Source organism: Eucyclogobius newberryi, unplaced genomic scaffold (genome assembly GCF_026437365.1).
Source record: "Eucyclogobius newberryi isolate DKJ021-1_F unplaced genomic scaffold, fEucNew1.0.hap1 SCAF_3, whole genome shotgun sequence".
NCBI lineage: Eukaryota > Metazoa > Chordata > Actinopteri > Gobiiformes > Gobiidae > Eucyclogobius > Eucyclogobius newberryi.
This window is the reverse complement of record NW_027315945.1, coordinates 27,752,540-27,765,364: the sequence shown is the minus strand read 5'-3', so window position 1 is coordinate 27,765,364 and position 12,825 is coordinate 27,752,540. Positions and strand designations below refer to the sequence as shown.

At 38.3% G+C, this 12,825-nt stretch overlaps 1 protein-coding gene across 2 annotated transcripts; it reads right to left on the bottom strand.

Moving 5' to 3' along the window:
• Positions 1-581: 581 nt before the first annotated feature.
• On the bottom strand, positions 582-9,158 carry tppp (tubulin polymerization promoting protein). 2 transcript variants are annotated; one of them, XM_072460037.1, is made up of 5 exons: positions 9,023-9,158; positions 8,411-8,491; positions 6,857-7,192; positions 3,582-3,735; positions 582-2,339 (listed from the first exon to the last, which is right to left on the bottom strand). In XM_072460037.1, the coding sequence occupies exons 2-5, from the start codon at positions 8,422-8,424 to the stop codon at positions 2,118-2,120; spliced, it is 726 nt and encodes a 241-aa protein (XP_072316138.1). In that variant the 5' UTR covers positions 8,425-8,491; positions 9,023-9,158; the 3' UTR covers positions 582-2,117. The 2 variants fall into 2 exon arrangements, with proteins under 2 accessions (XP_072316138.1, XP_072316137.1); XM_072460036.1 differs by lacking the exon at positions 9,023-9,158 and adding an exon at positions 8,916-8,947.
• Between the last annotated feature and the right edge of the window lie 3,667 nt (positions 9,159-12,825).

Genomic DNA, 12,825 nt, shown 5'->3' with positions numbered 1-12,825 from the left:
TTGTGTTATTCCTTGTGTTACTAGTAAAGCAATTGTGTAGACTTGATTTATATTTATTCTAGTCCTAATTTGGACCTGGTAAAGTCCTGTTGTTGACCTGGTCTGAATCAGGTGTATAGGGCTGCCGATATTTACACTTTTTGATCGTCTTATCAGTCTTAAATTGCCAACAAAGGCCACTATAACTGTTGAAAGGAAAGACATTAAGCTTTATTCAACACAGAGTGCAAAGAGGAAACTACACAAAATATGATTACACGGCTCCCTTATGGGTTAAGAGTAAAACAGGGTTAGAGGTATATTATTTAATTAATATACTATGCTAAGCAGTTCACCGTATAGACAGTAATTGTGTTTGTAGTGATCATATATTTCGGGGGGATTAATCAAAATTAATCAAAATCTACCCAAAATTTTTAACGAGGCTTATTGGCTGTTTTCTAGGTTTGAAAGTATCAGCAATCAGCATCGGCCATGACCAAAAAAATAACACAAGTTGAGCTCTAATTGGTGTGAAAAGTTTGAAAAACTCTGTACCGGACCCTCATGGTAAATGTCAAATGAATGTGAAATGAGCTGCATTTTAAAGGACCCCTATAGACCCAAATGGAGGATAGGGGCTATTTATTGTTTTAAATGCATTACAAATCATTAACATACATTAATAGCTCTGAAGAGTAAAACACACTGCATGCACCAGGGCAAAATAGTACGTTAAATGTATATGAAAAAATAGACAATACTTCCTCCACATTAAAGCACTACTGTAGCAAACGTAAAACACTGGAGCTGCTAGTCAGTCATCGATGCATGATTCTTCATCAGCTTAGGCTACAGGTAGTTTGACAAATACTGTCATTATTAGGATGCAAAAATACCCATTTACAAAAGTAGCATTTCTTTTTCCCTTTTGTGTAAACGCTTTTTCTCTTTGTGCCTGACTCAACCTTATTGTACGACGAAAACAACTGATGCATTACGGCTTCTTTGTACATGTTATTGATACACATTGATTTCAAGCAATACAAATTCTATGGTCTCAATTTCACGGCGTTTTTTGTTGTTGTTTTTTCGTTATTTTTATCAGTCCAGTGGCGACAACAGGCACAGCAGTCCAAGCATGATATGACAAACCATCACTGTCTTCTATATGCTTCTGAATCAAATGCAATATACAGAACATGCACAGAGTACGGCAACACATGAACATAAAATCAAATTCAAAATACGCCAGTGTCATAAATTAAGCCTGGAATATCCACAAACGTTACCACAAATATTACCACTAGGAAGAGAGATACTCAAAAATGGAAGAGAAAAAAAATACAATCTTATACAATTTAGCTCGGAGCTTCCTTCTTCAGCTGCGCTCACCAATTCATTAAGTGACCCGTGGTTTTTGGCCAATATAAAAAGGTAGACAAAGCAGGAAAAACCAGTAGCAGGCATAGTTGAAATGGTTCTATGCAATAAAAGTTCACAAAAGATATGACATGTTTTTGTTTTCTGAGTTTAAAAGTAATGTCTTGGCAAAGTCTAGTCTTTAAGCTGAAGGCAGGTTAACGGTAACATATCAAAATATATATTAAATGGGAATGACACACAAACACGGCAAAAGATATTAGAATCTGAGTAGCTTTTGAAAATTAATAAATACTGATCCATCAATCAAAAGCTGGCACCGATGTTTAGATTACCTGAAATACTTTATACGTCTCTAACTAAATATAAAATTTACTTAACATGGGAATTGATATTTTCCATTAAAAGTGCAGCGTCTTAACATATTGTTTATTTTTCTTGGCACGTTCTTAATTATTTTGCTGGATAATTAACCTACGACCTTTTTATATTAACTGTTCGATATTGAAAGCGTAGCGTTTTCAGTGTTTTGGCAGTAACTCACTTTTAGATAGGAATGTCGCTGGTGACTTTGTAAAAATAGATGTAAACAGTTTTCCAGTTCTCACACTTTCATGACAACGAGACAAACTCAAATTCTCTCTCACACACGTAGAAGAATGGGAAAATACTGTAGATCAATACCTACTATTTTGTGCTTGATTTGAGAATTCTTTTAATAGCAAATTATTCTAGTTGGTCAAATGTTATTTTTCCTACTTCTTATCCTCACATGGGTTGCCCTCGTTATTTTTGGTGACTTTCTTCTCGTATGAGCCTTTATGTTTGTATCCGGAGACGTATCCCGATGTGTCCACTATGTCGACCCGCCCGGCCTTGCCCTTCCCGCGTCCCGAGTTGTCGAAGCGCTCCTTGTGCGACCCAGTGAATTTGGTGGGGTCGGTCAGGCGGCTCACGGTGGGAGAGGCAACCGCTCGCTGCAAGAGACAAAAATATGACATGAGCTCTCTTGTAGGGAGATACCAGCGACATGAGAGACGGGTGATAAGGACCAAAAACAATGAACAATGATTTTGTATTTGTTTATCCTCTTGATGATTGTCTGATCATATGTGCTTGTAAACGTTTAGGTTGAGCTTCAAGTGTCGCACTAAAGTAACGGAAAAAATCAACCCCAAAAGTAAATTATGTCCTTATGTAACCAGTTCATGTATTATTGTTTTATAATCGCACAAAATCTTTATTATTTTTGCTTTATTGTGTTCAACATGCCTGGTATTTGTTTTATTGTGCTGTCACAGTGTCCTCCAGCCCCTTCTTCTTCTTCGTGTGTTCCCCTTATAAATTTGATGGTCGTGAGTTCCTCTTCCCTTTTAATATCTCCGTGCGGGGAAGAGGTCAGTCATCCCTTGTGTCGTCCTTCATGTTTTATATGTTGTATATTGATTTACTTGTGTTATATCCATTTAGTTTGGGCTGGAGTTGCCTCGTGGCACATGTGAACTTATTTTGTGTTTTTCTGTTTACCTGTGAATAAACGGATAAACCGTGTCTCGTGGCCATTCGATTAATTAACAAAACGCAGGAACGATCCGGTCACACTTATACCCTTGTTTGAAAGATTACATTACACATTTTTATCCATTTTATAATATTTTTTAAAATCATTTTTCATCAGACAATGTATTCATTATTCTAACATTCTAACCTCTTCTCCTATATATTGTTGGCAGTGATCGTTTTATTGATACCATTTTATATGTAGATCTTGGTTGCTGTGTTTTGTGGAAGTAAATACATGTCATTTGGATTGTCATTCAAAATTTAATTTTATATTTAGCTATTGTTAAACTTTCGCTCAAGTTACAATTACTTTTGAGCATAAACATCACGATTTTACCATTACTCACAATTGTTGGCACTATGACTAAACAACTTTGACATCCTTAATTTGCTTTCTTTCACAGGTCTAAGATTACCAACTTTTTGATTGAAAAAGTAATGATATTGTCACATAAACAGCCAAATAAAAAAGAACTTTACATGGAGCTTGACTTTTTTTTTTAGTATAAATTTCACAGAATTAACATATTTTTGCTGCGTACAATTCTCACAATTATTATTTTTTAGTTCTTAAGATATAAATTGAGACCAGAATAATTCCAATTAGGGATTAACTGAATAAGCGTAACAAGTCTAGTATCTGACACATTTCTTACTGTAACTCCTGCGATGATGGGCCCCTTTCCCTCGATCAGCTTGAAGACCTCCGCCTCAGCCTCCTCACCGTTCTTCTCTTTGTACTTTTTCCTCGCCAATTCTCCAAGCGCAACCTTGAACTCGTCATAGGTGATGGTTCGGCACGATTTCTTCCTGAAACGTAAAAAAAACGTAGAAAATGCTTGTCAGTATGATATCATGGTGTAGTAAGAGCCTAAAATACAGCATGTGCTCATCTTTTGCTCCAGGCGCAGTCGGGCTCACATTTAGGTCAGACTGTTGAGTTTGAAATGGCTGCAGACAGTTGTGTAGCAGTGTGCGATCCTTCAGTGTGGAGATGGCCCGAACACTGACATAAACAATGAGGGAGCACTGGGAACATTCGGAGCTCATCTTCCAGTATGTGCAGTGCTTCCCGGTTCAGTGGGGAGGTTCCTTGTTCCAATAATCTGTATAAACTTTACCTCAAATAATTGGAATGCTTTGACGTTTGATAAAGGTGTGAAACCCTTTTTTACAATTCTGCAGCTATTGGAAAAATCTATGTATAAATAAGGTTTGATTATTTTCTTGAAAGCATATCTGATCTTAAATGTGTTTTAGTGGCCGTTTCCCCACTCACAGGCTCATGGTAACACAAACACAAACACTGCTTTGGAGATACTTCCCTAAACAACTGCTGCCCGTAAAGTGCCGGGGCAACGAGTCATAGAAACCATTTACAGTAAACACAGGTTTGGCTTTACTGCAAATTTAACTGTGTCTTTCCCACACATGTGAGCTGCCAATTTGTAAACAAAGTCGTGTGACAGTTTTCAGCCCAAATGCTTCTCTCCAACATTTTGAACATGAACAGACAAACCGGAGGACAAATAGGGATCTACCCCTTTATTAAACTATGTGGTCTGATGTAGCTCAAGATCATTCTAATGTTGTTCAGAAAAAGTCAACATCTCCAGTTCAAGTGATCTTTTTAGTATCGATACTTGCTCAAATGAGCATGTAGTTTTGATACTAGTTTTAGTATTGATTAATATCTAACTGTTCATACTTTTGACAACCCAACCCCCACAGCATTGGGACATAACAGTAACGTTCAACTCCAAACAGCCAGGGTAACCTGTGCACCTGTCTGCACCTGTCTGCACCTGTCTGCGCCTGTCTGCACATTCATAGTCCAGTGTTGGACGGACGTCATCACTTAGGGCAGAGCTTGCGGTTTGTTTTTTAACTGGCAGTATTGCTAGACTTGTGGACCTTGGGGAGTGAGTGAAGGAACATTTAGGCTATTCTACAATGGGCCAGAGTTTGGGCACCAGGTGCAAATAAATAACTAAGCATCTTGAATGATAAGATGATAAGATCAAATACATCTCATTAAAATAAGTCTATACCAGATTACAGTTTGCCTCCACGAGGCAGAAACCACAGACCTTCACTCTCACGATAAATGTGCATCCATTGAGCCATACTGTCATTAGCCAGTGGTGCTCATTAAGTTGTTTTATTTCTCATGCGTAAGCAAAGTGCTTTGACACTGATTAAAAGGAAAGTTCATGTCTGCATTTCTGGCATGGCAACCGTCTCCTGGCTCAGTCATGCCCTGAGTAAAAGGTGCATACAATCAGCACCTCCCCCACACTGCATGGTGTAGTGCACTGTCATGACAGAGAAACAACAATATTTACTGCTCTGACATTATTTATGTTATTGTATTACATCAAATGTTCAGATATAGACCTTTGCAGTGAGATTGGACAGCGGAGGAACAACAGAAGACTGTCCAAGTGTTGCTGTTGAATATCCTGCAAATCCTCCCCAACAGTAAACATTCATTACAGCTAATGGTGTCAGTGACTCATAGGCCACTTTTGTTTTTTATTAGAAATGTTTTCCTAAATAATAGAACAAAACTGTATTTGCACACTTTTAAACACCTCTTCTTACTACTAATTATACACTTATTACTTATACTGGCGGAATGCGGCGCTATATAAAAGACACTAGCTAAAGATAAAAAGCTCACTTAAATCATTGGTGTATTTCCAAGCACACTTGCGTGGCCTTTCCTCTCATGCAGCGAGATCTGGTGATGAATGGCCTGCAGCGATCATATCCTATTCTGGTGCTTTGTAGCAGAATAATGTTTATTCAAACTGGGAGGAAGGCAACACAAGCACCAAAGTACTCCCCAACCAACTATGTCTGTGATGTTGGACAAGCAAATATAATATAATATACTATAAATGCATGTTTTAAAAGGCAGCAGTTCAAAAACGGCATAAATAACAGCCAAACCTTTTCTTGTGCTTTGGTTGTGACAAGTCGGACTCTATAATAGGTTGTACCAAACAAGTCAGTGTGTTGTTGACATAAAGGACTTCCCTGACTCTGGAGTTTATTGGCAAGTAACCATTGGCAAAATAACTCTTCATATATTTTTCGTAAATACAAGCCACATTACTATTATTAGCTAAATTATTTGAAAGTATTTGTCCAATACATATTTCTGCCAAAATCACTTTTGTCAATACGGATGTATAAAAATTGGTAATGTAAGAAATGTTTAATGGCTCTCATTTTATCCAAGGTAAACTGTAAATAGTTGACCTTGTAAAAATAAATAAATTAAATAGCATATTGTCCCGAAAGGTGCCATCATTCATCATTACTATGCTCTAGCACAAATGTGCATGGGCACGCCATCTAAATATAAATGCCATATTAAACCATGCACAGACAAGTTTGCAGTGAGTTCCCAATCAAATAACGAAGAAAATGGTCACGTTACAAAGAGGACATGGCACTACAATTACAGTGTTTTCAGATGGAGGGGCCTGAATAACTCTATGGCGATGCGCTGTTCTGGAAAGAAATAACCAAACTGAAAATCTACAACCAATACCAATACTGACAGAAATGATAAACCATAAGCATAGGTCAAAAGCAGTTTGCATTTTGATTTTTTGAAAACTCACACAATTCTGACTCACTCTCTACCTCAATATTAAAGCAACACCGCATATTGTAACTCCACACTTTGCTGTTTTGTTCATGGCATTTTATTTATTGTGTGTGATTTGCACTGTTGCTGGCAAATCAATACAAGTTTTTCAAGGTTTTTAGTGCAATAATAACACTCATAATAAAATAAGTGCTTTGATTCTAGTTCATGTTTTGGCTGAAATCTTATGCACTAGTTTTAAACTCATGGCTCTTTTAAATGCTCAAACATCATATGAACAAAATTATAGTTAATTATCTGGTGTCTTACTTGACTTTGCTGAAGACGATGTCCACGTCAGTCAGGGTGATGTTTTTCCCGTCGATCACGCTGCAGTCCTTGCACAGTTTGGACCAGTTCTTGCCGTGCATGTCTTTGCCTGTGGCTCGAGTGTCTCCGTGGATGGCAAAGCGCCGGAATGACTCCTCCAAAGCTGTGATCTCGACTGGCGTGGACGAGCCCATGCCTCCATCGCTCGTGCCGTTGGAGTCGGTGGAGAGTCTTTTGGAGGTGCGGTCGCGAGAGTGTTCATTTTTGGGCCTCATGGGGACAGAGCTGATGTTCGGGTGCTTGGCTGTTTGGACCTTAAAGTCGCCTATGTTGTCTCTGTAGGGTGTAAAGTTGAGAAATTCTCTTTTAAGGAACTGTATGTAAAAGAACTGCTGTCACAACTGAACCTGTGCTGCCAGTGCTTTAAGCTGCAGCTGGAGGACACATATATGTTTTTTTCATTCTCAGTTTATGGATTCGCCATGACTCCTGTTCAGCTCAGAACCTCCAGAACTCCCTCACTGAGCTGCAGATGCTGCACTAGCATTGGGTCATGATTGGGGCAGAAGCTGGGCTTAAGGCAGTGACCGTCAGGGCAGATGCATAGGTTTAAACACACTGGATTGGACCAAATGAGATCCTCATGTGAGGCTCATTCTGCTTTCTGATTGGAGAATTGCTTTGAGAATAACACAGTCAAATTATCACATCATGTCCGATGTTTATGTAATTAAGATTAAATAAGGCTAACGCTTGTAATCAGTCAAATATATTATCTGGGGACACAGATAGGTCATAATCATAATCTTACACACGGTTCCTTTTAAATACTGACATATGTGGCTAATATGTCCCCATTTGACCCAAATAGAGAAATGTTGCATACATTTATTGTTAAGTAAACTGGCTTACATTTTACTTACTTAATACCACTTTATTTTTTTTATTTTTAGAGCCAGATCACAATTTTATGGTTTTGTGACTAAAGCTTCTCCTTGATTCTAATTCTAATTCTGATTCTGAGTTAACACTCACTTGTTATTGGTTAAATCCACCGTTCACTCACTCAGAGCCATACCTCTGTGGGTGGGAAAAGTGTCTGTATTTGAACACTGAGCTGCATTAAACACAGAAATTGTGAGTCAAAATATGATGATTTAACCAAAATAGCCTGTCGTCACTGGGATACGATCACGGTTCACTTTTTTCGGCATCATTCCTTGGTGAGAGAGACACATCAACTAAACCACAAGCCTAGAGCTACAATGAGTTCAAATCAAGTGCAATGTTTCTAGCTATAAAAAACCCACATCCTATAGAAACTGAAAACTTTGGGGCGCTGCATGTCTTGAGAAACAGTGTGCTTTGATAATAAGGTCAAGACACAACTTGTTAGAAGTGCCCTTGGCTTTCTGCCTATCAAAATGACTGTAGATTTTCTTAATGTGCTGCCTGTAAACTAGCAGCTTAACTGTAGTGCCAATATAAGTTTTAAAGTTTTAAACAGAAAGGAAAAGTTAAAACAGAGTAATGAAAGTGCTGTTCCAGACTTACTTCTGGTCTGCCATGCCTGTGCAGAAACCCGTGTCCCTTTGTGCAGTGCTCAGTGTGGATGACTTTTGTTTTCTCTTTGTGCTGTGGAAAATATGAGACCAAAAGGTGAAGACGTGAGAGGATGTGTTGGTACACAACATGAACGTAAAGGGGAGGGGTTAAACCAGGAAACGCCACATACTACATGCACCAACCGCTCTGCCAACGCAAAAATCAAAACGCGTCTCATTTTGAAACGACTTTGTTAAACTTTATAGCATTCACACGTCAATAAAACAGCATAATCTGACCCATGCCTGTTCAACAAGACATTTATTGCACACAAGGACACAGGCATCTTATCTTGGTCACTGCCGCTAAAGTACAAGCAACATTTATTACCTTACAACATATTGATTTACAATTTACAATTCAAGCAGCAAAGCAAGATATTTAGTAATTAACCATGTTCAGAAGCAAAAACAAAAAAAACAAAAATGCAAATATTAGTTCATCTTTTCCTCACCTTCCAGCTGTTCCCATACTGAGCTAAGCATCCTTTGTTACCATGGCATTGTCAACCCTAATTTAACAGCATTAGTTATTTGAAATAGACATAAACGACAAACTAACCCAAGAAAAGATCCCGTGTCTCGTTCACTATACGATCTGCTCCTGCCTGCAGTCTCAACCTTCTACAGACCCCGTAAAGTGACTCCACACCCCCAATGGAAGCATGTAAACGGACGTAAATGGGTTTGTCTCTGCCCCCCATCGCTAGCATCCACTAAACCAGTATGCGCGCCAGTCAATGAGTACCAAGGATCTACCAAGAGCATTGTATTCTCAGCCTTTATTAAAACAAAGTATATTCTTGGTGGGATTTTCACTGTTTGTCAATAATGGCATTGAGCGCTGCAGACACTGGGGGCCCATTGTCCAGAGCTGGTGGCCTCGCAGCCTTGACCAGTAGACGCATGTTTTTTTTTTGTTTTTTTTACAAACGCGCAGTGACATCGCGGACAACACTGTGGATGGCTGAGTTTGAAGTCATATGTCATCGCACATTCAGGCCAAGACAAATGGGATTGTGAGTTATTGTAGTCATTCAGCTCTTAATCACGAGGGTAAAACAAGTCTCAAGGGGTTGTGAGTAACAGTACAGAAGAAGTTTGTAGTATTATAATATTAGACATAGATGCAACAATTTAAAATAAGATCTCTTTATTTTCTTATAATGGGGAGTAAAGGTTGATCCATTTATATTCAGGGGTTTCAGGGGATCACTTATTCTGGATTTGAGGGACTTATTGAGAAGCTTTTCCAATTTAAGATTGTGTAACATTTCATTTCATTTTGAAATTAAAATTGAAATGAGTGAATTGCTACGGCGGATGTTGGCACTGAAACACATGCTACTCCATCTGCACCATAACAATGTAAATCGCTGTTTATTTGTGCTAGTTCATAACAATTTTTGCTAGCTCATAAACAATAAAAGGCACATATTTCGATAGGACAATGCTGACTAAACAGCAACAATAAGAATAAATGAAGAGATAAATGACAATATAATGTTGTGATGTCATCTGAAACAAAGTCATAGTCTTTTATAGTTTCTTACTACGGCTAGCTGCTTGTTTCCAGGAGTTAGTAAGCAAAAGCCATACTTTGGGACATTCCAGGCAAAGCAACAACATCTCCTTACTGACAATTTTGCTTAAATGCTTTGGATCAGCCACAACACCCTTTGCAACTGCATTTTTAGACTTAGCTGGTGTAATTGTGCATATATTGTGGACTGTAACCATGCCAATAGTCAATCTACCCCAACATACAGTAATTATGTGGCAATGACGTATCCATTCAAACACGTGTGTTGTTGCGTTTGCTTGCACAGGGCCTGCTTCTTTAAAAACCTATAGCTTACATCATTTGACTCAGTGTGGTTGTTGTTTTGTCTCATTCTTTGCTCTTCACTATCAGGAAACCAAATCTATGTGAAACAAAGAAACCGCTTGAGCCTCTTTCATTTATAGTCAGTGTTCTCGAGTGGCTTATTCATTAGTACAAGCCTCGACATAAGAGGTCATTAACACTGCACTAATGTGAATGACCCAAAGCCCACATGTGCACTGCAAATAGGCTCTGCCCCCACAGTAATAATAATATCACGCTGTACATTTCTGAATGAATAATTTAGCACGTTATATAACAATCAAGTCGCAAGGGATATTTTTAGACACATTGACAGGTTTAACCCTAATTAAAAGTGCACGTTAACATCATTTTACAGCGTTTTAGTCCTTAGTCTGTCTCTGCTCCACTTTACCACAGCTACACCACAAGCATTTGGTGTGAGGGCAGCTCTCCAGAGAATCTTTGACTGGATGACAGCATGCTTACATACACTCGCCTCCTGGCCATACACAGCACAGATGAGTGCTTTAACCATAAATTGACCCATTTTGAACTGTGTCTATTCATAGCAACAATGCCGCACGCTGGCCAGAACATTGTAGTCATTCCCGAAGGAGAAGCGCAGGCGATTGTAATCTACTGTATCCTGAAACATAACATGCAGGTTTTTGCTATAAAATGGGCAGTTGATGTTAGTAGTTGTCAAGTCTGTGATTATTTGAATTATTATGAATTATTTCAATTGACCAATGGAGATTTTTTTTCCTGAGAATTTATCACTAATCACTACATTTCTGTCTTGTTTTGGTTTGATAACAGTGCTACCTTCATGATAAAACCTATTTTTCTAGCAAATGGCACGTGTATTAAAACAGTCAACGATTATTTCAGTGGTTAATTAATCACAATTATTCTGATGAAATTGAAATGCAGCAATGTTTTTGTTGGTTAGAGCTGAACAACCCCACATTATTTGAACCAGGATTACATTTATTCTCCAATTCTTTACAAAAACAAAAAAAGTATAAATTCTCTCCATGTTGTCTAATCTAAAAACCTGAATCACAATCACTGAATGATAATAAGACTATGTTTTATCTCCATGTTTACTTTTGAGAGTACATCAATAATCGTTTCAAGTTATCAGTTTGAGTTTAAGGCAGCAGGAAGCCCGTCTGTTGTATAACTAGTCCGCTGTCTTCTCCCAGACGCTGCTCAGGAATGCAAGCTTGTCATTTTATTATTGGATGTGAGACAGTAACTATGGTAACCAGGGACACCATCATGGACAGCGAACGCCGCTACATAAACACTGGCCAGGTTTACAAGTCTGTCTGTAAAACTCATTGATGAAGTGACAACAGGGAATCTTAATTTGATCAATATCGTTTATCGCAATAAAAAGGGTTAACATTAATCAATCGTTTATAATCGGCATAATTATCAACCAAGATAATCACCATTTTACTCCCAGATTGTTCAGGGAAAAGCCACTTATCCATGAAGTTCTCCTCTAGATTGTGGTTGATTTTGATCGTAACAAAGTCTATTGAAAGTCTATAGATTAACATCCATCACATTTTTAGACCATCAGTGATATTTTTGTTAATCGCAATTAATTTGGCCATGATAGTCGTGATACAAAACCACTCATATCTTTACATGATCAGTCACACTCTTGCCGGGCATCCATGAATACACAAGCCACCAATACTTTATGAAGATGTGTACAATGCAATATAGAGATAACCAGTCTGGATCCCAGGCAACCAATGCACAACAAATTTAGGACTGTTGCTTCATACATAGTGTAATCTTACATTTCACTTTTAATTTCTGAGTTGACCAACAAACATAACTGGTAGCATAGCATTACCCCAGATAGTATAATTCATTAAAGATGCGCCATGTAACGTTCCCCGAGAGGTATTTGCTTTGCTTGGAATGTTCCATAGTATGAGCTTAAAACAAATAGTGCCACCAGGCCAAGTTATAGGTCAGATCTGTGGAGGATATGTATGGATCCATATGGAATGATATATATGTATTTTTAATTCAAACACCTGTAATTCCTGGCAAATATTCAGATAGCAGAAAAGTTAGACACTGCACATATCAGAACATCGAGGTATTTTCCATGTGTTTCAGAGTGATGAAAATCCAGCATGGTTGCCATAGCTGTTACCAAGTCAAAACACAATATATCTTTTGAATGGTCCAAGTCCTCAAAATGTCAGCAGTTAACAGGAAGCTGTAACTCTGCTCTTTGCACAATAACATTAGAGTGTCAACTATATTCAAACAATAGTCTTCACTTCCAGGCATCGTTTTGGGGACATACAGAGTGGTAGTTTAGGGTAATAGTTTGTTTCCCCCTCACAGCAACCACCACAACCACCACAGTCCACCTCCCTCACACTTGCCCCGTAGAAAGAAGGAAACAGAATGACATCAGCATCCATAGCTCCTTTCTGAGGTCACCACAAAGTCTGGGTCTGTCTTTACCTCTTAAACTG